Raw genomic sequence first — 23,926 nt, 5'->3', positions numbered from 1 at the left:
TCTCGCTAATATGAGAAGAATAAAGGTCAGAAGGTAGGGGTCAGAGGAGTGACAAAAGGGAGAGCACCTGACATATATCTGATTGCCAGCATTCATTAGGTAATACGTGATAAAGGCATGCAAATGAGTTGTTGCTAAGTAGATTGTTATATACATTATAGTGACACAGCATAGAAATTATCATCGTTAAATCTGTCTCATGAACACATGTAGCATTGCCGAGTGATCTAGCTATGCGGTCTTAGAAAGTTAAACATGTTTAACGGTAACAGTGTCAGTCTAAAGGCGTTATTGCTGCACATTCTGTCACTATAATTCTTCTTTGTTAAACTAAACTACTCATAAAAAGCTAGAAGTCCATCCCTGCAGGCACCAGGGAATTGTTAAGCCCGACTCAGACGCATCTATGCTATGTCTTCCAATACCAAAGTGCTTTATCTGTGACATACAATACAATATATACCACACCTACACTATCTAGTGATGGACTAGAGTCTATTTTTACGATCCGGCTTACAGCAGTGTTAGCCACATAAGGACAGACCAAGTACCTCAGTCAGCTGGTACCCACCAAGATGGTGATACACATTCCAAAACTGTACAACATACTGTAACAACTCTTTATTCAAGCATTTGTTATTGCTACGATTTACCATCAATTGTCATCTCTTCATTTTTGGATATGTAATGTCACACTTGAATTGTACACCTGTCTAACTTTGAAAACCAATAAAATAAATAAATAAAAGAAGTGGTTACTAGGTAGTAGAAATTGAAGAAGAGGGTGGTACAGCTACATTTCTCCACAAGTCACTGATAGTCATGGTTTGGCTATTCTTGATGGGAAACTAACTGTTCGTGTCTCCCCTTCAACACAAATTGATTATCTTTGACATATGTTAAACCAGGATCAATATGCAAGTCTTTAGCACGGTTGCGTAATTTAAACAACACTTTAACCATGAGCGCACTTCCATTTCTCTCCCTCTCCAGATATAAAGAGAGACAGATGTTCGGAAATGTTCAAATAATTATACAAATTCTATGAATAACTGCTATGTTGGGGGCATTTGAGAAGGATCCCTTTTATAAGTTTTCCAAAAAAGAACGCACAGCAAAGTATGCTCTACCTGGCTGCTTCTCAATAAATTAACATGCACAAATTGTTCTCCTTCACGTTCTTTCCAAAATGTGAAGTGTTGTCGTTTAGATCTGCCAACACGATGGCTGGGTTATACATCCTCTGCTGTGCACTACAGATCTACAGGATATAATTGACTCAGCAAAAAATATTGACAGAACAGGATTGGTGGAAAGTACGGTCTACTAATGACTCTGAAAGAGGTCGCTATAGATTCTGCATTAAGCAAGGGATGTACAAAAACGTGAGTTTCTTATTGTATGCATTTCTTTGTGCATTCACAGTTTTAAAAGTAAACAAATGATAAATAATAGCCTGTGACTGAAGAATAAGTCCATACAATAAATATGCAGTGCTCTACTGAAAATACCCACCGGATGCTCACTTAGAGCTAGGTGGGAGGAATCCCTTCATCATACAGAGTAGACCTGTTCTTGAAAAAGGCTTTCCGATAGCCTTGATAACAACACGAACTCCAACACATGCACTGATTTTCACCAAACTCCAAAATGTAGCAAATAAAAATTCAAATGGCAAAATATTGGCCAAAATTACCTGAAGTCACAATTTGGCTCATTTAGCATAACGTTTACCATTTGGACTAGATTTAGATTTACAATTTGATGTTTAGTGAATAACCCTGATATACTCCTGCTAAATGGGGTTAGATGGAAAGATGACAGTGGAGGAACATATTAGATCACTAATGATCTATTGAGAAACACTAAAATCTGATTTCTTTTACTAAAATGCATTTGGAAGAGAATTCTATCTAAAGATAGTTTTCTATTTAAGATGCATTATAGTAGAATGCTTTTCAGCATGAAATAGTGATTAGTTACCTGAGGCTGTATATTTGTGCACAAATTACAGTTTTGTTAAACTGATTCTGTGAATCCAAATGAACTGAAAATGTGTCTACAAATGCCCCCCCCCCCCCCCAGCACCCAAAAAAAAAAATGCACTTTGTCACAGCAAAAATTATATAAGAAAATATTATACAAAAAGAACCTTAACTTTTGTTAAGTTGTTCTCCAAACATGACTGATTAACCTGTTAGTTCATTTTGCAATAATTTCATCTTTACCCATGTATTTCTCATGGTATATAACAAAATGAGTTCTGACATAACTATTTAACTCAACTAAAATAATTCTAATATATAAATCTTCATCTGACTGCAAACATCAACAATGCTAACAACCAGCTAGAATAACTCTTTAGGTTTAAAAATCATGATTTTTAACTGAGTCTTATGGACAAGTGATTTAAATTAAATTTAACCTGGTTCTGGTGTCCAACCCTTCTTGATTATGCTCACTATTATTGTGGTAATTTAAATCTTAAAACAGCCTCCATTTGCCTGTTCATTTTCTTGTTATGAAATGTGGTCAGTGGGTGATATGGGTTTTAGGTAGCTGACTTTAGCCTTAACAGCATAGTGCATATATAGTTACCTATTCCTATCTTTATCTTCGAGTGGTGGTAAAGCATATATGTCCTCTTCCTCTTTCCTCCGAACTTGTGAGAGGTTCGGTAATTCTGCATTACTTTGAGAAAAGAACATTAACACAATTACAAATAAGTATATCTTGAATAAGGCCTTTTATTTCTTAATGTGGACATATCACTTGCTTTGATCTCATTCTGCAAAAATGTACACAACCAACATAAATTGTTAAATCACCAAGGAAACTTTTTTTTTTTTGTTTACACTAACACCATAGTTTGTGCTAGACAGATCACATTCTCACTGCAACATTTAATATAAAACATTTACTAACAACGAGGGTGGCCGTTTTTACCAGTTGATATGATGGTAAAACTTTCAATGCCACGACACAGTTGTACCTAAAATTAAGGATACTATTTTAATAATAAAATTAATTATAATTAACACAACTAATATGCAATGTTAAAGGGACACTATAGTCACCTGAACAACTTTAGCTTACTGAAGCAGTTTTGGTGTATAGAACACGCCCCTGCAGCCTTACTGCTCAATCCTCTGCCATTTAGGAGTTAAATCCCTTTGTTTATGAACCCTAGTCACACCTCCCTGCATGTGACTTGCACAGTCTTCCATAAACACTTCCTGTAAAGAGAGCCCTATTTAGGCTTTCTTTATTGCAAGTTCTGTTTAACTAAGATTTTCTTATCCCCTGCTATGTTAATAGCTTGCTAGACCCTGCAAGAGCCTCCTGTATGTGAGTAAAGTTCAATTTAGAGATTGAGATACAATTATTTAAGGTAAATTACATCTGTTTGAAAGTGAAACCAGTTTTTTTTCATGCAGGCTCTGTCAATCAAAGCCAGGGGAGGTGTGGCTAGGGCTGCATAAACAGAAACAAAGTGATTTAACTCCTAAATGACAGTGAATTGAGCAGTGAAATTGCAGGGGAATGATCTATACACTAAAACTGCTTTATTTAGCTAAATTAATTTAGGTGACTATAGTGTTCCTTTAATACAATTTTTTTTTTTTATTTAATGAAAAATGACTTTGTAATAAGTCTGCGATGAGAAACTATTTGTGCAGTCATATAGCCCTTTATCAAAACAAGGCACATGCAATTCTACCAATTTACGTCTGTCCGACAGATATTATTTACCCTGAAAAATGATTTTAATGCTATGGGTTTCCTGGCACAGAGGATCTCCAGCATTATCAAGTAATTACAAACAACTCAACTAAGCTTAGAAATTACAGATCTGGACTGGCATCTGAAATGAAAAGTTCATTTATTGTTGCTAAAAATTTCAAACTTCCATGATGGCCATCTCAACACTATAAAAATGATCATATCACAGCCCTCCAAAAAACAGACAGTCCTAACTTGTACCACTGTCCCCAGTCCATATTTTCTTCTCAACACCCAATTTTGTGAACACCATAGAAACAAAAAAATAATAATTAAAAAAATAATATGAGTCTGCAAAGACTCAAAGTGCCTCCTGCCTTTTTTGCCATCCTTCTGATCCTATTTTCATATATTCCAGTACTTGGAATGATTAATATCTTCAAATGGTAACTCGTCATATACATTACTGTTTGGATACACAATTTGGGACTGTTTTTCCCTTTAAACGGAGTTACACAATGAAACTTTGCAAAATGAGCCACTTAAAATGTATGTAAGTGAATTAAGTGAACATAATACCTTTCTTTATTTCCTGCCAATGCAGCTTTAATGGCTTGTCTTTTCAAAAAGGTCTTCAATAATTTGTCACTGGTTTTCTTGGCATCATCAGCTGCAGTATCTTTCCTCTGCCTTCTCTTTGCCTGTTGGCACAGGATATTCATTTACTTTATATTGTCCATTTGAAGGCATTTCTCTTAACACAAAAATGGTAGAAGATCAAAGTGCTTAAAAGAATAAGTTTTTATTGTAATAAAACTGGATAAGAATCTGGATATTCTTTTCAAATATTTATTTCACATGTGTTCCATAAGAAAGTTATTGGTTACATAAAAAGGGTATTTTTCCCCCCCTTTTCTTCTACAGGCCTTGAGAGTCTTACTCAAAACATTAATTAGGTTTCAGAGGTCAAACTTGGTGCTTTTTCTCTTAAGTCTCTAATTTTACAGTTTAGTTCACTGGGTACACAGCAGGAGACAGAGATTCAATATCTGATATTAAAAACAGGAAAATATACCCATAAAAAGTTGTGTAAAGATAAGGACTGCTTAATCATACAAATAACTTTAAAATAGGGCACATATTTTGCATGATCCATAGATTATGGGACCAAACATCAGGGTAAAATTTACTCACCAAAGTCTGTCTCTTCAACAGGGGAGCCTCTCCATCAAACACAAATATAGGACGAATTCTAAAAAATAAGAGCTTGCAAAGTCGATGAAACAGGGTCAATAAATGTGCATTTTCAATAGCATTGCCATGGCGATCCCTTGCTCCTTTAACAGCCTGGTTCAGCCAAATACTGATATCTTAAGCAATTGTTAATGGAAAAACAAATATTGACAGGCAGCAAAAAGACAAATAAGTAACATTTTTATAATTGTGCATTAGAATATAGTTCTTTCAAAAAAAAAAAAAAAATTCACAGGAATAATACATTTTAGGCTAAAATAACAAAGTTGGAGATTGTTTCCATTTCAACTAAATTGATCTACAGTTTTCAATTCCCCTCAGATTTAGTGAATGCATTCATTCCAACACCCAATATGCATCTAAAAGGTGAATCATGTAAAAAATAATGGTAACACAACCCATTGTTGAGAAACTGCATTAATTACTATTAAGGATACCAACAGCAAGAATTTTTCCTTCCAGAGTTTCTGGATTGATGGGTCTTCCTGTACATTCTAGAAGTTTCCAAAGTCCTTGAACTCCCATTGCCTTGAATCAGCTGTGTATCAAAGAGTAGTCTAAAAAATACAAATGTATGGACCACATCCTGTTATTGATGATAGCATTAATGCTCCTTTTTACAAATTTGCCCAGTATATAATTTGGAATAAATAGAATATCTTGTTCAAGGGTAGTAGAACATGGTTCTACATACATATATTGTAGAATTTGCTAGAATTACCTTAGGTGGAAAGTCAATTCTATATTTTATGTTACATACATATTCTGCCTTTATCTGATATGTTCAAGTTTGGGTGACAAGTTCCCTTTAATGAATAGTCACATCAAAATTAGGTCACAGTTTGATGTTATGAAACAAATCCATGTGCATATTAACACTTGGGTTGCACAATAAAATTAGTCACAGGCAAAAAAAAATAAAAAAAAAAATTGATTAGAATGCATCAAGTTGACTGAAAGCAAGTGAAAAGGTTAGCATATTAATAATAATTTGGGCAAACATGCAGCTTTTCAACAATTTCACCTGAATGCAATATCAATGATGCACTCTGACCTCTAGTAGACTACTTTTACAGTGATTCTCAGCATGCACTAAGATATACAATGGGAACTGGACCGTCAGCTGTTAAATAAATATCAACCTATCCCCCCCCCCCCCCCCCCCCCCCAAGTAATTCTAGAATAGTCAATACAAAATGACCTAGCACCTCTACGCCCTGAGTGTGCGGTAGTGGATATGCATTGAGTAAACTGTGCTGTTTATTGTCATAAAATGTCACATTCAGGACCACGACCTATGAGTGCAAGCAGCTGTATAATAAGTAACCGGCATCTACTACCACCTACATGCCGCTGCATTTAACAAGCAGCAGTATACCTGCGGACACATACCGGCAGATTCCCATAAAATGCTGCACCTGGGAGCCGGTGTGCCTGTCTGCACTGCACTCACACAGAACGCGCATGGAACTCTATAGACATCTTTTGTTTCTCTCAGCGCTTCCTGCACAGGGCTGAAAGACCATTGGCTGAAGTGATTCACGTGATCAGCGTGACTGCAAAGACTTCTGGAGAACGTAGTCCTGCCTCCTATAGAGTGTGTACAGAGTCGGTCTTGCAGAACTACATCTCCCAGGATACGTTTGTGTTAACGTTCCAGTAACGTTAAGATAGTGGGGCGAAACAAAATAGGAATAAAAGAACCCCCCCCCCCCCCCCGTGTGATAGAGACCATGGCAATATGATGAATGTGTCAGGGCTGCTGTGTTAAATCTGTATACATTGTGTTTTAGGAGTACGGGTAAGAAGGTGTGGGTCTGTCCTTTATCTGCCACCCCTGCCCTTAGAGTGATTATTATCATAGAGAGCTGTCAGGGCAAAGGTGGACAGGAGGAGAGACATGTTTGGTAGAATGTATAGAAGTTTGCGTTGACGTCTGCTACCAACAGGGTTATTATTGACTAAAGTGAAGATAAACTTTATGGTAAAAATAACTAACTAGAAAAGTTCTTTTAATCAGCTATGCTTTCAGTTTGGCTACTCTGGACTTAAATGTAAAGGGATACTGTAATCCTTAAACAACTTTAGCTTAATGAAGCAGTTTTGGTTTATAGATTATGACCCTGCAGTCTCACTACTCAATTATTTGCCCTTTAAAAGTTAAATAACTTTGTTTATGCAGCCCCAGGCACACCTCCCTACATGTGACTTACACAGCCTTTCTTAATACTTCCTGTAAAGAGTAATGTCATGTTTACGCTTCCTTTGTTGCAAAGTCTGTTTAATTTTGAATTTTTTTTATGTCTCATGCTCTGTTAATAACTTGCCAGACCCTGTAGGATCCTCATTTTATGTAATTAAACTTTTACAGAGCATGAGATAGAAAGTTATATCTGATTGAAAATTAAAACTTTTTTTTTTTTTTCAGACTGTGTCAGTCACATCCATGGGAGGTGTGGCTAGGGCTACACAATCAGAAACAAAGGTGATTTAATTCCTAAATGGCAGAGAATTGAGCAGTGAGACAGCAAGCACATGATCTATACACCCAAACTGCTTCATTAAGTTAAAGTTGTTTTGGTGACTATAGTGTCCCTTTGAAATTCACTTTGCATTATCACTTTAGTGAATAACTCTGTCTGTATGGTGACTAATTTAAAGTAATTAAGAAATACAGTTGCTGTGTGTTCTGTTACATATCATGAGTACATGGAAAAGAGACAAAATAAAGGGGCACATATGGTGACATATTGGTGATCTGTAAGCTCCAGTTGCTATCTTGCTAGGTTACAAGTGAACTGGCAGGTTACTGTTTCTGAATATTGTGGTGAATGGTACCCAGAGCAGGTGATACAGAGATAGTCATGATTGCCAGATCCACAGTGTTTTCTTGGACAATCATCACTTCTTAATGCTGATGGGCAGCACAGTAAAAATCACTATCTTGAAGTATGCAGCATTCGTATCCTGCTGGAACAAAATTAAATTACTTTTTGGTCAACAACAGAAAAAGATATGTGAAAAGTTAAACTTGATGGACTTTCTGATTGGAGGTGTTTGACTTTTATTACTATGTAACACAGTGGGTCCTTTAGCATTTTGTATGTTAGTTTATTTCCTTCCTGTAGCATATGGAACGTATATAGTGCAAGATAGATTTCCCCATGTGCTTTTTATCAGCATGTAGAAGTGTAGCGTGTTCAGTAAAAATATGGCATCTCTAGATACAGTGTTCATTAGCTGGAATTCCAACACTTTCAGAGTTATTTACTAAAATGAGAATTGTTGGGAATTTAAAGTGAATTCAAAATGAATAGCATATTTAAAAAAAATTCTGTAGTGCCAGGAAAACAAATCCGTTTCCCTGGCACTATAGGCTCCTTCAGTACCTGCCCCACACAGCTGAAGGGGTTAAAACCAGACCACTTAAATGAGCTGAAGTGGTCTGGGTGTCTACAGTGTCCCTTTAAGGCAAAAATAGCCAAACTGAAAAAGCATTAACTGATTTTTTTCTAATTCTGCTTTAATTAGGCCTAGATTTTGGAATCTACTTTTAATTAGCAGTAATTCTCACTTTAGTAAATGTGTCTTCACGCTCAGGTGTCAGGTTGTAAATACCAAAAGTTATGATTTTTAAGCGTTAACCTCAAACTTGACCGTCTTAACAACATGCTCAATACACAGGAATTGCCTAACAATTTGTTTATGATATATATTTAAATCTAGTTGATCTGCCATTAAGCGCTGTCATGGAGAAACATGTGAATATACTAAGTGGAGGTTTGTCAACTGAACTGGAAGCTGCTGGTTTCATGATACAGGTATGTTTATTGCAAAAAAGATTGACGTGTATGGCATTTTTTCCCAGATCCAGAACCTATTTGCTGTAAATAATTGTTTGTGCAGTGACGGGCACTCATTTCATGTTATTAATAGAAGAAGTCCAGTCTGCATTTCATCTGACAAGAAGTATATAGCTCAGTACAGATATAAGGAAAGCAACTCATTCATTATCTGCTCAATTCACTGTCTGCTTCTGCTGATTAGCTAAGAGCAGATTCTTATGGTTTTATCTGTGGACAGTGTTATTTGAAGATAAAATCAATTCCAATGATTCAGTGGACATCTAAACTTCTAAAGCCTAATAAAGTTCTAATGTCAAAATTGAGAGTTTGTTGGTAATCATGCATTTAACCCCTTAAGGACCAAACTTCTGGAATAAAAGGGAATCATGACATGTCACACATGTCATGTGTCCTTAAGGGGTTAAAGAAATAACAAATGTGAATTTTAAAAAGGAAAATATGTTATCCTTGATCAATTTACTGGAAAATATTTCTGTTTTAGGGTGATCCACTATGGAGTTCTAGACTTCTTAAAACCAACCCACAAGCTATAAAGAATGTACATGCAAGGTAGGTTTATCTGGATTAATAGTAAAATAAAGTTTAAAGGAACACTCCTCTGAGTACTATAACTACTACAGCACTGTAGTGGTTGTGGTGCAAGAAATGCCTTAGCAGTACCGCTAATGGTTTGATTTTATACCTCAGGTCCACTGGATACTGGACTATGCCTCTTATCAACTGATACTAAGAGCTGGAAGTGCCTGATAGGAGTTTCCATTAGCCCCTATAGTGTATGGCCAGCTCATTGGCTGAGAGCATCAGCTGATTGCTCTCAACCAATGAGCTAAGCCCTGTACCTCGCAGACCCCAGTTACTAAGTGAATGCGTTAGCCAACTGGCTACTTATATTTTGGGGTGCCAGGGTACCTGGAAAGAAGCACACCTTTCTCAGGACAGTTGTGTAAATGGGGAGTCACTGATTGGCTGAGAGTGTAAGCTAACTGCTCTCAGCCAATCAGCGGCACGCCACACTTCCTGAATATGATAATTGCTGAAGCCGGAGGCCGCCTTGGGAGGAGTAGACATTGCTGCTGGAGGCAACTTTGAGGTTAAACCGTTCAAGGACGTTTTAACCCCTTGAGGTAAGAGTGCCTCTGGGGGCATTCTGACACCATAACAACTCTTTTTTTTTTTTTTTTTTTTATTAAATTGTTATGCTGCCTGGAGTGTCTCTTTAAGGTTTGGAACTGTATAAAATATCCAGTGTGTCCATATGGACAAATAGGTTATGTTGTCCCATATTTTGTCACATTGCAGTGACATTGCCTATATTTCCCCCAGAGAGCTGGACGCAAATAAATACACCGACATACACACTTTCCCTCTCTCTCACTTCCTATCAGTCTCCTCTCTAAAACACACCCAGCCAACCTCCTACACATCACCCAGATGCATGTAACTCTCTACATCCAGTATTGTCCTAGAAAACCTAGAGATCATGTTGTTTCTGGTGTCATTTAAAAAAAAATATATATTTAAGTGTTTTTTATTCTTGATTATCCTTGAATAAAGGATTGCTTTAAAGCCATGTATCTGGCTAGCCTTGATTGACAAGATTTTAGTAATGTATGTTATTAGTCCAAATAATAATCAGACCTTAAATAGATTTGACTTTATAAACTCATATTTATCCTGTTTGTTTTTACTAAAGTATTTTTTTCTAATTGTTTGTTATCCCAGTTTCCTCAAGAGTGGAGCTGATGTCCTAACTACTGCAACTTACCAAGCAAGTGTTGAAGGTTTTCAAAAGTCTCTTGATCTTAATGTAGATGAAGCAGCAGAACTATTCCATGTCGGTGTTAGACTGGCCAGGGAGGCTGCTGAGGAGTTCAATGCACAATCACCAGGTAAATTGTTAAAGTGATGTCTCATAAATCATTTATGGTATAAATTTCAGTTCTATTTTGATGCAGTGCTATTTTTCTGCAGCTGATTAATCTATATCAGAGTAAGAGTTGGAATAGTGTAACCCTTTAGGTTCTACTTATCAACAGGACATAAATAAGAGCAAAGGAATGCCACACAATGTTACTCCATTGTATAAAGTGTCCTAGATGCAGATTTGTGCTTGTGAAGTAAACAGAGACATTGTTATTCGCTAAGTACCAAATTTGCAAAGATTTGCCATTCGTGAATCATCATTCCGTACCTTAACATCATCTCTTTACACCAGCTTGCTTAATAACGTGCTCTACCCGAGCATTGTTTATTGACACATATATCAAAGGTGCTGTGTATCACTCACCTGTCACTCCAGGATTCCTGCTCTTGTGATAACCATCACAAAGGAAAAGTGCCACTATCACAATTACATGGAAAAAACTAAAATAAGTAGAATAACTCAGATGTCAGCAGTGCATGTTAATTTGTTCCAATTAGGTTTTAAAGCCAGGTAAACATTCAGCTGACATTAAAGGGAGTCTCCAGTGCCAGGAAAACATATCAGTTTTCCTAGCACTGCAGGACCCTGCAGTGCCCCTCTCCCTCCCAGCCCTCATCCCATATTGCTGTAAAGGTTAAAACCCCTTTAGTGACTTACCTGAATCCAGCGCCGATGTCCCTCGGCACTGGGTCAGGCTCCGCTCACGCTCCTCCCCCGCCGACGTGAGCTGGCAGGGGATACCTAATGCGCATGTGCGGCAATGGCCACGCGCGTATTAGACCTCCCAATAGGAAAGCATTATTCAATGCTTTCCTATGGGGATTCCGGCGATGCTAGAGGTCCTCATGCATGGCGCGAGGTAATCCAGCGTCGTTTAAAACACTTTTCGTGTTCTAAGAACACGGAAGTCCCTGTCTGATAGACAGCCACTAGATGAGGACTTAACCTTGCAAGGTAATATCTGCAGTTTATAAAAACTTCAATAATTACACTTGCAGGGTTAAGGGTGGTGGGAGTTGGCACCCAGACCACTCCAATGGGCAGAATTGGCCTGGGTGCCTGGAGTGTCCCTTTAACCAGGCTTCAGGGAAAGGAATTTTTTTTTTTTTTCAGATTTGTCTGCCCCCCTTTCCATCTTTGAGATGGTATGGTAATTATGTTTGTATATTTATTGCCTACAAGAATACATGATTTTTATAAGCTTACCATTTTGGAAGGAGGTAATATCTAGGAGGGCAAGGTAAAACAAAGCAATTTTAAAGATGCTTCTGTCATTACTTTTCCCTCTTGTTTATAGAACTCCAGGAATGTGTGGATAGGCATTTAATTATAATTATAATAACTCATTTTAATTTGGCAGCATCAATATGACTTTTTTATGTTATTAGAGATGTGTATACATTTAGATGATGATTGATTCCCTTACTGTCCAAGGCACATGAAGGGTAATGGCTACCCTGTAGCCTACCAGAATTTTTGTTTCACCCAAAACTATTTTCTAACGTCGTTTCATTCCATTTCCTAAAGGTTTTTCCTACCCTTGGTTACAAGGATAGCTTTGTGACGTCCCACTTGTGTTCTATCTAGTGTTTTTTTTTGTTTTGTTTTTTAAATACCGTAAATATATTGTTTCTTGCAGATCCATGTGTAGGATACCTCTATATCAGTATTTTTCTTTTTCCATACTTTTATTTCTTTTGGCAATCGTCATTGGTCTTTGATCTATGTCTGAATTAGCCAAGCATAACAGAAGACTTGAGAGACAGTACAGGGTTATAAGCTAAGATACAAGAGATAAGTATCCAAAATTCAGCATTGTGTTTGCCTGTCTTAACTGGTGAATTAGGCTATAACATGCATGGCTACTTGAGACTTAGAAAGGATTTTGTGAGTAAACATGTTTTGAACCTTTTGTAGTTACTCTTACTCTTCTTCTTTTTTTTTTTCTTTTTTCTAGTTAAGAAAAACATTATAATAGCTGGATCCATAGGTCCATATGGTGCTTTTCTGCATGATGGTTCAGAATACACTGGCAACTATGTGACGGACATGACTATCGAGGTACAAAACCGCATAATACTATAGCTCCTCCCAATAATGTTATTAATTGTATTAAACTTTACCGGCAATGGCCATGACAACATTTCTCAGAGGTTAGCTCCCATCACTTGTATCAGACATGAACACAATTAATAATTATAAATACCTCCCCTTCAGCTCTAGATCTTCAGTTATTTTTTCCTACCCAAACTCCCCGTAGGACACTAGCCTTTTAAGCTATTATATTCTTCTTTTGTGGCTTATAAGGGATTATTGAGTCCTTGGAACAGATGGTGCTCAGCCTTTCTTCTCTAGAAGCTGCTGTACCAGGCGCCTCACCAAGTGCGATCCCCTTGCGGTCTCCACTTAGCAACCAGGGGCTCTTCTACAGTGGCCCATAGCCTGGGGTAAGTCCTGGAAGGTGCTGATTTTATCAGGAGCACTTCCAAAACTGGGATTAATTTCCTTATGGTGCCTGTGAGATTCAGGCTTTTGAGTTGCTCTGTGCTTTATTGGGTACTGTTTGGGCTTTAATCCCTTGTTGTCATTCTTATTGCAGCTATTTTAGTGTGCCCGGGAGCCAGGGAGAGTATCTGTAGGTCTATTTATGTGTTCGGCTAGTTTGCCATTTGGTGCATGTGCAAATTCAGTTGATTGTTCGGCACATGCCCAAATACGGTTGGTTCGGCACATGCACAAATTCAGAGGTTCTGATTTTGCACATGATTTTTTATGGTTACGGACGTGCCAAACCCGTCCCAGCTTCTATTATTTGCCTCTTAGGGCAGGAGCAGTTCTAGTTCACATCCCCGGAGCCTGGGGTGCCTTTTTTTGTGGTTAAAATCCTGGTTTCCTTCAGTGCAGAAAAGAAAATCCTGTTTGGTGCTGGAGAATCTGTGTGTTTGCAAATCGTTTAGACTAACCTCTAGTGGTCAGAGTATGGAGTAGCTTCATTCTTGCTGGTTTAATTTTCTCTGGTTTCATTACTTAGGTATTTTATTCTGTTGCTACATTAGCGGTACGGGAGTTAGTCTGTATTTTGGCTCAAACTTTTATTACTAAGAATTTATGTGGTGGATTATATTAATTATTAGTATTGGTTTTTAATTTTATTTTTCCTATGATTTTTTTTAACGTTTTTTTTTCTTTATGATGGAATATGGGGACATTCAGTCTTTAATTTTGACTATTGTATTTTTAGCTGTTCATTCCACCCGAATGACTTCTCCAGCTAAATCAAATTATAGGTCACATTCAAGAGGTACAAGGGAAGCCACAGTGGGTTTGTTTTAGGATTCATTCATCTGATTGAGAGTGCTATTGTTCCGGCTTTGTTTTCTCCTGGGTATTGCTGGGATAGAAGAGGTAGTACAGCCAATTGTAATCTTGCAGTGGACATGCTTTAGAGGGCAAGAAAGTATGCCTACAATGTTTGTCTGGAACATCCTCTCAAGATCCTGAGACCTCATGATGAGATGTCATCTCATTTATAAGGCAAGCTGTGTAAAGCCCAATCTCATTAAAGATCCAGACCACCTAGTTGGGAGACATTGAAGGGGTCTGTAAGATCCAACAGAAGAAGTTTGGATGAATGATTCAGATGAATTTTGGAGGGATTCTCCATTTTATGAAACCTTTGTCATCAGCACAAGGTCAGCATCCACCTTTTATGAAAGAAACAGAGGCTTCGATTGAGGCCGTCAGAAAAACTCTTCAAATGAAAGAAAAGACTGAAGTGGAGCCTATAAGCAGTAAGCATTTCACTAGCTTAACCCCTTAAGGACCAAACTTTTGGAATAAAAGGGAATCATGACGTGTCACACACGTCATGTGTCCTTAAGGGGTTAAAGGGACATTCTAGTCAACTTTATCTTAATAAAACAATTTTGGTGTATAGATCATGCCCCATGCAGTCTCATTTCTCAATTCTTTGCCATTTAGGAGTTAGATCAATTTGTTTATGCAGCCCTAGTCACACCTCCTTGCATGTGACTTGCACAGCCTTCCTATAAAGGGAGTTCTAATGTTTAATGTTTAAACTTCCTTCATTGCATATTCTGTTTAATTTAGATTTTCGTATCTCCTGCTCTGTTAATGGCCTTCTAGACCACACAGGAGCCTCCTGTGTGTGATTTGAAGTTCAATTTACAGAGCTGGAGATAACAATCTGATTGAAAATGAAACCATTTTTTTTCCTATGTAGGCTGTGTCAGTCACAAAAAGGGGTGTGTGGCTTGGGCTGCATAAACAGAAACAAAAGTGGTTGCACTCCTAAATGGCAGAAAATTGAGCGGTGAGACTGCAGGGGCATGATCTATTCACCAAAACTGTTTCATTAAGCTAAAGCTGATTTGGTGCCTATAGTGTCCCTTTAAGGAAAAAGGTGCTGTTCAAGAAACTATAAACTATATGAATAAGGAAAAAAATTGAGAAAAGAGTGTCTATACAGGACTTAATATCTAGACATTACACTTTAAAAAGAAAAAATCAGATTTGGAGTTTGCTGTCATTGTAAAGCTAGCTAAAAGAGGAACGCTTTCAGTAGACGACGCAGGGTCACTGAATGAGCCGATGGAGAGGATGATGGATAAGTCTTTCAAAATCATATGTTGCAGCCAATGCGAGCCTCTATCCAGCAGTAGCACTTACAGCAGTTTCTATGGTATTGTTGCAATGAACAAATGAATTACAGGAGGATACTTCAGATGGATTAAGTCAATACCACTATCTTAAGTTCATTGACAGAATTAAGCTGGCATTTGTAGATTTGGTGCGCACAATATCCCAGTCGATGAGCTTAAGTGTGGCAAGCCGGCATGCGCTGTGTTTGAAGGCATGGTGAGCAACACCTCCTAAAAGAACAGCCTGTGTACCTTACCCTTTCAGGGGGATATATCATTTGGTAAATCCAACTAGAAATGCATAAAGAAAGCTGTGTAAGGAAGACAGGCTCTTCTTTCTATAAGAGTAGACAAAGGAACGCTGGCTGGCACAGAAGGTACTGTCATGATTCAAGACCGTAATGTCCAGGGCAGTTTTTTCAGAATCATGCCTGGAAGCCGAATCAGTCAGCACCAAAAGACTACCTCCTTTGCTGCTGGACTGATTTTGCTTCCAGGTGAAGATCAGTTTCTCTAAACAGGGAAAAAGTTGTTCCGTTTCTAGTCCAAGAATATGGTCAAAGATTTTATTCCCATATCTTTCTGACACCAAAGGGAAAGGCAAGTGGAGGCCCATTCTGGACCTACATGTACTCAATATTCTGCCGTCTGTAAAAAACTTCAGGATGGAATCCTTGTCCTCCATAAACAAGTTAGTCTACAAAGGCATCTGTCATATCAATTGATGCATATTTCCATATTCCGATAGCAAAACCACATTAGAAGTACTTCAGGTTTGCATGAGCCACCAACACCTGCAGTTTCACATGTTACCCTTCCTGCTTGAGTGCAGCACCAAGGGTCTTTACGAAGACCTTGATTACCCTCATAGCTGAGATAAGATTGGAAGTGTTAAAGATGTTCCATTACCTGAACGATATTCTGATGTTGACGAAAGATTAACAACTCCTGATAAGTTATCGAGAGAAGGTCATTTCGATCTTAGAAGGTCATTTCGATTAACTGAGAGAAAAGCCAGTTGACCCCTTCTCAGAGTATGTATTACCTGGGAGCCAGGTTCAACACGAGGACAACTACAGTGACTCTGTCAAAAGACAGAGCCTTTTGACTGAAGGAGAAGGTGCAGCAAGTATTGCACTTCAGGAGGATCTCGGCTCATTCATTCATGAGACTTCTGAGATCCCTGTCTTCAACCCTATGATTAACCAGATGGGGTCAAGAGCATCTGAGAATTCCTCATCAGGGTTTCTATTACAATTCAAGCATGGGAACTTATGGCAGAACATAATTATTTCAGTCAAAGTGAAGCAAGCGCTGAGATGGTGGTTAAGGGACACAAACATATTCAGGGGTTTCTCTCTGGGATTTTGGGATGTCTTCTGCAACTTGGCAACTAACAAAAGGTGTTTTCCCATCTGAATTTTCAGCCTCGGAACATTTAAGCTTAATGGGTCACAGGAAGAGGGAAGCAGTATCTATTCCTTCTATTGCCAGATGTATGGTGTTAACTATCTCCAAAGGATATGAATCCAAAGGACTTCCTGCACCAGATGGTTTGAAGGCACATTCCACCAGAGCTCTGGTGGTATCTAGGGCAGTCACTGCATATGTTCCTTCATGCCAGATATGTAAAGCAGCTATGTGGTCCTCTGTTAACACTTTTATCAAGCATTACCATTTGGATATTTGGTCCTCCAAAGACCTACAATAGCCTCTAGACATGTTATGATTGAACTTTTTTTTTCATCAGGATTTCTGTTGTCTGACTTATTCCCTCCCTGATTTTGGTGAGCTTGGGCATAGCCGAGAGTAATGCTGCTATGGCCATTGCTGGGAAATAGGAAAATTAATTCATACTTACCAATATTTTCCTTTCCCAGTGGTGGGCCATGGCAGCATTTTGTTCCCTCTATAATTGTGTGGCTTATTACAAACTGGGCATCTAGAGCTGAACGTGAGTTATTTCTAATTATTGATTTTATTCCTGTCCAATGGCAGTGATGGGAGGAGCTAACCTGAGAGTAGTGATGCCATGGCCCATCACTGGGAAAGATAAATACCATCAGTAAATATGCATACATTTTCCTATACATGCTTTCATTGCGTATTTAATGTGTAGTCACATAATATGTAATTTTTCATCCAAACTTCTTCCCACTCATCTCCTGCTACATCCCTGCCAATACTATGTGCTCTTTCACCTTCACTACCATTATTTCAAAATCCTCGTCGCTCTACTCATTTCCCATATTTCTAAAACAAATTATCTTGTCGTCTCGAAGAGGTCACCTAACTTCCCTAATTCTAATAAACTGATAAAAACCTCACAAATCCTTTCATTGAGCATCATAGTCCAACCAGGTTACCAATATTAATATTAAGTTTGCCTCTAGCTAATTCTATAATTTATTATTATTATTAATAATAATAATAATAATAATTATTATATTAATTCCAGGATAAAAAAAAAAATCTCTTTAACCACTGAGATGACTTTTTAGACTACATAAATGTTTTTATTTGGTGTTGATAGTGGACCTATTGGTGTCTCTTTCCAAAAATGTTCATGTTTTTATACAGGATCTGAAAAACTGGCATCGGCAGCAAATGCGTTGTTTAGCTATGTCAGGGATTGATTTGTTTGCATTCGAGACAATCCCTAGCCAAAAAGAAGCAGAGGCATTAGTTATGCTTTTGAGGGAGTTTCCAAATCTAAAAGCATGGCTGTCTTACTCCTGTAAGGTGAGTGACCCTTTGAAAAAAAACAATTTCACCTCCTTTTTACCTATCTACCTGTCGGTGTCCTGAATGGTTCCTGATACCAGGTGATACTTGATCCTAAGAGGGAGACACTAGCCTCCCTAAACATCAGGTGAGGCACCAATAGAGCGCATATCCTTTCAACATCCTATGAGTGCAATCTATAGCAGGAAATATTACATTTCTAAAACTGTATTATGCTATGTTTTATTTTTTGATTTTAGATTCATCAGCTGAATCCCACACATATTGTATTTCTTGATAATAAAGCTTGTGCCTGCAAAGTTAGCACTGCTGAAATTGCAAATAAACAATGGATGTTAAGTTGAGTTAAGAATTAGCAGATAAAATATTTGACAAGTGAAGCATTGCTTGACCCAGGCTCTGAACTCAAGTAGCTGGCAAGCTTGTAATATGCCTACAATACCCATTGATTTCTCAAATGCATCTGTATTTGGTCAGTTTTCCCTCACAGCTGAAGGCAAAGTTTGATTGCTATTTCCTGTCCTATCGTTCCTGTAAGTTTTCTTGTAATTGTCCTATTTATAGTTAAATCCCCCCTCTCATAATATTGTAAGGCACTATTGAATCTATTGGCGCTATATAAATGGCGATAATAATAAGTGCTCAGTATTTTGACCTATACTCTTTCACTTGCCATTTTGGTTTAAAAAAAATCTACTCAAGATCACTTGACTAATATTTTTTTTTTTAATTGTTTTTTTTTTCGTTTCAAACTGATTGTTCCTTTGACTATGGTCTTTTAATCACATGTGTATTTTCACACTTTTATAGATCATAGATTCTATATCAATCTGTATGGATTTGTGTTAAGGGACAGAGTAAATTTATCCCTTTCTATCATAACATTTCTGGTATTTTGATGGTTATATGTGTAACGCCGTAGTGATAGGTAAACATAGCTCTATCTGCTATTTCTTAGAAGTATTGTCAATGTAAAATTGTGCTGCCAGGTGTATAAATAATTATTGGTTTGATCATTTAATTTTTCATTTATTATTTTCACTGGATTATTAAAATACCCAGGCATACTTAATTCCCTCAATTTAATTAGAAATTCATGTATTATAATATAATATGCATCAATGCCTCTATTATTTACTGAGCAACTGAAATATTTTAGGACATATCTTCAACCAGTTATGGAGACAAATTTAAGGAGGCAGTGAAAATTGGTATGGGATTAGACCAGCTGGTGGCCGTGGGTGTAAATTGCTGCCCTCCAAACTTAGTTAGCCCACTTCTAATGTCTGCCAACCAGAATCAAGACCCGAAAACTGGGTGGATTGTTTATCCCAACACTGGAGAAGAATGGAACCATGAATCTGGGTAAGTACTTGAAAACAAATTATCTGCTACCACCTTCAGTCTTTCAATATGTCATAGCTATGTACTAAAACAATGTGCTAAAAATGACCAAGCATGATAAAACTCTACAGATTTGTGCAAATTCGGAAATTACAGTTGTGCATCTTGCACAAATCTTAAATAGGACCTTGGAAAAACTGTTTCTCAAGGTCCCACTTGATATATGTAGATCATGCACTACATCATTTTTATACAGCTAGTATAAGTAGGCCGAGTTAGCATCATAGATAGCCATAACAGTGTGGTACCTGTGCAAATGTACAGGTTGCTGATAAATTGCAGACAGTAAGTTATAAAGTCACTGCTCAGTGTAACAGCCCAATGTACACTGCGCCTATCAGTCTGTGGCAGCCATCTCTGCTATAGAAAGCTGGGAGACTGATAGAGTAAAGTCTCACATAATTGAATAGGCAGTTGTTCACTTTTCACTACTAGAACACCTCATCACCACAAGGGGAGCCAAGCAAGAGGAGCATTATATATAGTTTATTTTATTTACTGTATGTTTAAATGTATCTGAGAGTTTCTCAGTAAGCGAGTTACATGGTAAGGGTGTCTGTATATGCCCCTGCCTATGACTGTGCCAAAATGTGTTTATAAGAATATTTGTTATAACACCTTCATGTTTGTGTGATCCTTAAGTGTCTCAAAATGTTTTTAGTCTTTTCTATACATAAACCACCCTTCACTACTCTGCACATAAGGAGAGCAAGAAGAGGAAATGTAATTAGTAACCCCCTACTAGGTGAACCCCATCTTTGTAGGATTATTCACACAAGAGTTCAAGGTGACTTCAAAGTGAATTTAAAATTTAAGGTCAAAGTAGCTGAACAGGAGAAAAAAGATTGTCTGCTTTCAGTTTAGCTACTCTGGCCTGAATTTGAAATTCACTTTGAATTCCCAATTTAATAAATAACATTGTTAGTATGTGTTAAGACCTCCAAACGGCTTCTCCTATTCTGAGGATAGAGGTAGAGCAGAAAGCATCTTGGCTTATTTGTGGTTAATGGGCGTCATGAAAACTTTTTTTTTCAGTGCACACTACAGCTTTCTGACACGGTAACGGCGCTAAGAAGGGTGTCTCTGGTTCCTGTGGAATCGAATAATTAAATTTGTATGCAGGCTGGTCTGCGCTCTAGCTAAGAACTGCAATCTGCTGCTCGTACCCATGCTGGACCCAGGGCAGTGGACCACAAAGCATTTCTGCTTGTTGCGTGCCATGTTTTTCACCTAATCACTTTAATGTTCATTAAGATGGCATTTCTGGGAAAATGAATTAGAAGGGAAAACAGTTAATGCAATATTATGTTGTTTGGTATCTAACTTTTTGAATGATTGAATTATTGACTTTATGTATGACTTACAGTTTTATAGCAATGTTTATTTGGAGTGGGGGTGAACATAATAATATCTAAGGAGTGATAACTTTGCATATTATTCTTTAACATATGACAATCCAGAGGGTTATTGCAATGCGATTAACAAGGGAGATATCATTTATTAAGAGTGAATCTTGCAATTGCAAAAACTGGGTTTGGAAATGTCCTATATTGCCTTTTTTTATTAGCCTTGAACTTGGCTTAGCTGCGTTCTAGCATTTATTTTGTTTAATCTTTTCCTTTTTATGCAGCTGGCAAGGCCGCGGTGCAGACAGACATATTCTGGACAATGTTCAAGAGTGGATTAACCTTGGTGCTAAATGGATTGGTGAGTAGGGGTCGGCTGTGATGTTTTTTGAACACCAACAAGGTTGGGGATACAGCTGTAAAAAAAACCTATATATATAATTTAAAATATAATATACACTACAGTAAATATACCACAAAATCAGTGTGGCAATCCTGAAGCAATAGAGAACGTACCTCTGTAATGGGACCATATACATTTTTAATTTTCTTAGGGATGGCATTTCCTTAGGGACAGGGGAGAGGAACACTAAGTGACAGGAGAGGGAGGGGAAAGGAACACTAAGGGACAGAGGAGAGGATCACTAATGGACTGGAAGGGGAGGGGAGGGGAGAGAAACACTAAGGGACATGGAGGGGAGAGGAACACTAAGGGACATGGAGGGGAGAGGAACACAAAGGGAGAGAACCACTAAAGGACATGGAGGGGAGGTGACAGGAACACTTAGGGACATGTTGGGTTAAGTGGCACACAGGGGGGCCTGAGTTGGGAGAAAGACACACAGAGGAACATGAGGGGGAAGAAGGACACACAGATGGGCCTGGGGGTGGAAAGAAGCACATAGGGGCTGGGGATGAAAGAGACACACAGAAGGGCTGGTGAAGAGGAAAGAGAGACACAGAGGTGCTGGGGTGAAAAAGAAACACACCAAGGAGCTGGGAAGAGAGTAAGACACACAAAGGGGGTTGTAAGAGATACACAAGGGAGGTGTAAGACACACAATGGGGAAAAATAGGGCAAGATACACTAAAGGGGGTAAAACATTTTAAAAGAGTGGATAAGACACAAAAGGGGGATTAAGAGGCACAGGTGAAGATGCTTTTTTTTTTGGATGGGGGGGGGGCGGCACCAAAATCATCTTTGCTTGTGAACCCAAAAATCCTTGCACCGACCTGCATATAGCACTTGTTACTTTTTACATTTTCTGAGTGCAAAACTGAAAGCTTGCGTGGCATATTTTAAACTGTATTACAGTATTGCGTATATTGTATTTGTACAGCTGTATCCCTAACTGTTTATGTATATTTGATACATGGAGGGATGAAGTGGGAAGATCTCAGGGGGAAGCTATTTCCAAGTCTCAAGTTCCAGGAATAATTGTCCCAGTTAAGCCAAGCATAATTTTATAGTGGACCATTACTGTTCACTGGTGATGGAAGTGATATTTTTATGCTTATAAGGTTCTGAGGATACCAGTATCTCTAAAACCATTGGTTTCCTCACAACAGAAAGTTATCATAAAGCATTTAGAAAGTAATGGAATGAATGTGTCTGTGATAACTATACTTTTTGCAGTTATTTTCATTCAAGAGTTCATATTGTATATTTGCATTATTAACTTACGTAATGTTGCTGACAGTTGTCTCTGAAAATTGACAGTTCTTTCTAAAAAGAAATATATGCAACTATGACATTTTTTGTGAGTGATTTTGTATTTATTTTTATAACAAAATGAATGGCAAACTAGGAGCTTTGCTTAACTGTAGGTAACATCACATTTATTTAGCAGCACTATAATTAAAGGTTTATTTTATTACCTTTACGTTGAAGAAATTATTTGTAAAACATTTTTTATCTCTTGTAGGAGGCTGCTGCAGGACAACTCCTTCTGACATTGAAAGCTTAAGACAATTTTTGCGCCCAGCAACCTAATCGGCTGCTAATGCATTTCATGCGACCTGTGAAATAATTTATAAATGTGAAGGCCTTAAACCATTGTGTATTCTTTTAATTTGAGGATATACATATAATTGAATTTTCCAGATAAACCATCTGGTTAAAGAGAGCTAGAAAGAGAGACAGCTGTGAATCTATACTCTAAGTAACTCAATTCAATGTAACCAGATGTGCGGTCAAATAAATACTAAGGGCTTTTACAGTAAATGCCTAGCACCTACATTCAAAGCAAAGGTCTATTTTGGAAAAATAAAAAGATCTCTCGTTGCTGGTAATGGCATTTACAGTAAAAAAAAAATAAAACACTGTCAACTTGCATATAGCTAACTTTAAACAAATGTTTCACAATTATGCTCTAAGAAAATTAATAATGAACTAAAAATATTTTAAATTTATTAGGAATTTATGGTAACAAAATCTAGCATTAGCATAAAAAAAAAAAAAAAATCCACATGCCAAGCAAGCAGGACGTGTTTTATTGTCACCTTTAATTTATGTTTGCACTCTTGTGTGAAGATTCAGTAACTGCATTTTGTAGCGGAGAAGCAGTGGAATGCTGTATGCTTATTCTAGAGCGCTGTGTGACCAATTTTGAATGTCATTTTCTGGTGTGTGCTAAATAAATCATTAGAAAATATAATCTCTAGATGAATGCAGAAATATATATATATATTTTTTCTTTTCTTTCCATCTCTGCCATTATGCTTTAAAATTAAAATACAAATCACAACACAGATATAGTGTTTGTGCTTTATCTGTGTAAGTGGTCTGTTTCTTTACATGATGCTTAGTCTTTATATGGTACAGCTCGTGCCGACAGATCTCATCCACTCCTAGTCCCGTTACCTTCGAATTAGAACGTATACACCATACATAACTAATTTTTGTGGAGGCTTAATTATTTAAATAAGAAATGGACCTCATTTTCACTGTGCTTAGAGGGATATCAGCTACACCTTACTGAGCAAAACTTAGTTTAAGACCTG

General features: G+C 37.6%; 2 protein-coding genes across 8 annotated transcripts in view; one reads left to right on the top strand and one right to left on the bottom strand.

Moving 5' to 3' along the window:
* Positions 1-6,467, bottom strand: part of ERCC5 (ERCC excision repair 5, endonuclease) — a 37,936-nt gene extending 31,469 nt beyond the window's left edge. For 2 of the 4 annotated variants that reach the window (XM_063459976.1, XM_063459992.1), the window contains exons 1-5: positions 6,356-6,467; positions 5,415-5,534; positions 4,918-5,093; positions 4,303-4,424; positions 2,599-2,691 (exon numbers count right to left, since the gene is read on the bottom strand). In XM_063459976.1, the coding sequence (XP_063316046.1) occupies positions 2,599-2,691; positions 4,303-4,424; positions 4,918-5,093; positions 5,415-5,502 (479 nt within the window). In that variant the 5' untranslated portion in view covers positions 5,503-5,534; positions 6,356-6,467. Of the gene's footprint in view, positions 1-2,598; positions 2,692-4,302; positions 4,425-4,917; positions 5,094-5,414; positions 5,535-6,355 lie in introns of those variants that run through there. The other 2 variants (XM_063459984.1, XM_063460001.1) reach the window with 2 other exon arrangements.
* Positions 6,468-6,698: 231 nt separating this feature from the next.
* Positions 6,699-23,361, top strand: LOC134615491 (uncharacterized). Of its 4 annotated transcripts, none has more exons than XM_063460025.1 (9): positions 6,699-6,778; positions 8,704-8,798; positions 9,325-9,392; positions 10,566-10,732; positions 12,725-12,828; positions 18,009-18,170; positions 19,333-19,538; positions 21,208-21,284; positions 22,849-23,361. In XM_063460025.1, the coding sequence occupies exons 2-9, from the start codon at positions 8,727-8,729 to the stop codon at positions 22,914-22,916; spliced, it is 924 nt and encodes a 307-aa protein (XP_063316095.1). In that variant the 5' UTR covers positions 6,699-6,778; positions 8,704-8,726; the 3' UTR covers positions 22,917-23,361. The 4 variants fall into 4 exon arrangements, with proteins under 4 accessions (XP_063316095.1, XP_063316102.1, XP_063316090.1 ...); XM_063460032.1 differs by having other exon boundaries at positions 6,721-6,786; XM_063460020.1 differs by lacking the exon at positions 6,699-6,778 and adding an exon at positions 6,800-6,961.
* The last annotated feature ends 565 nt before the right edge of the window (positions 23,362-23,926 follow it).

This window comes from Pelobates fuscus, chromosome 1 (assembly GCF_036172605.1).
Source record: "Pelobates fuscus isolate aPelFus1 chromosome 1, aPelFus1.pri, whole genome shotgun sequence".
Classification (NCBI taxonomy): Eukaryota; Metazoa; Chordata; class Amphibia; order Anura; family Pelobatidae; genus Pelobates; species Pelobates fuscus.
This window is presented reverse-complemented; position numbering and strand designations above follow the sequence as displayed.

What these genes read in the sequence shown, in the direction of transcription:
- LOC134615491 (XM_063460025.1), top strand. Translation starts at nt 8,727, where the DNA reads ATGGAGAAACATGTGAATATACTAAGTGGAGGTTTGTCAACTGAACTG. An exon ending in TGACGGACATGACTATCGAG is followed by an intron (nt 12,829 to 18,008) that starts GTACAAAACCGC and finishes GTTTTTATACAG; the next exon opens with GATCTGAAAAACTGGCATCG. An exon ending in GAATGGAACCATGAATCTGG is followed by an intron (nt 19,539 to 21,207) that starts GTAAGTACTTGA and finishes CTTTTTATGCAG; the next exon opens with CTGGCAAGGCCGCGGTGCAG.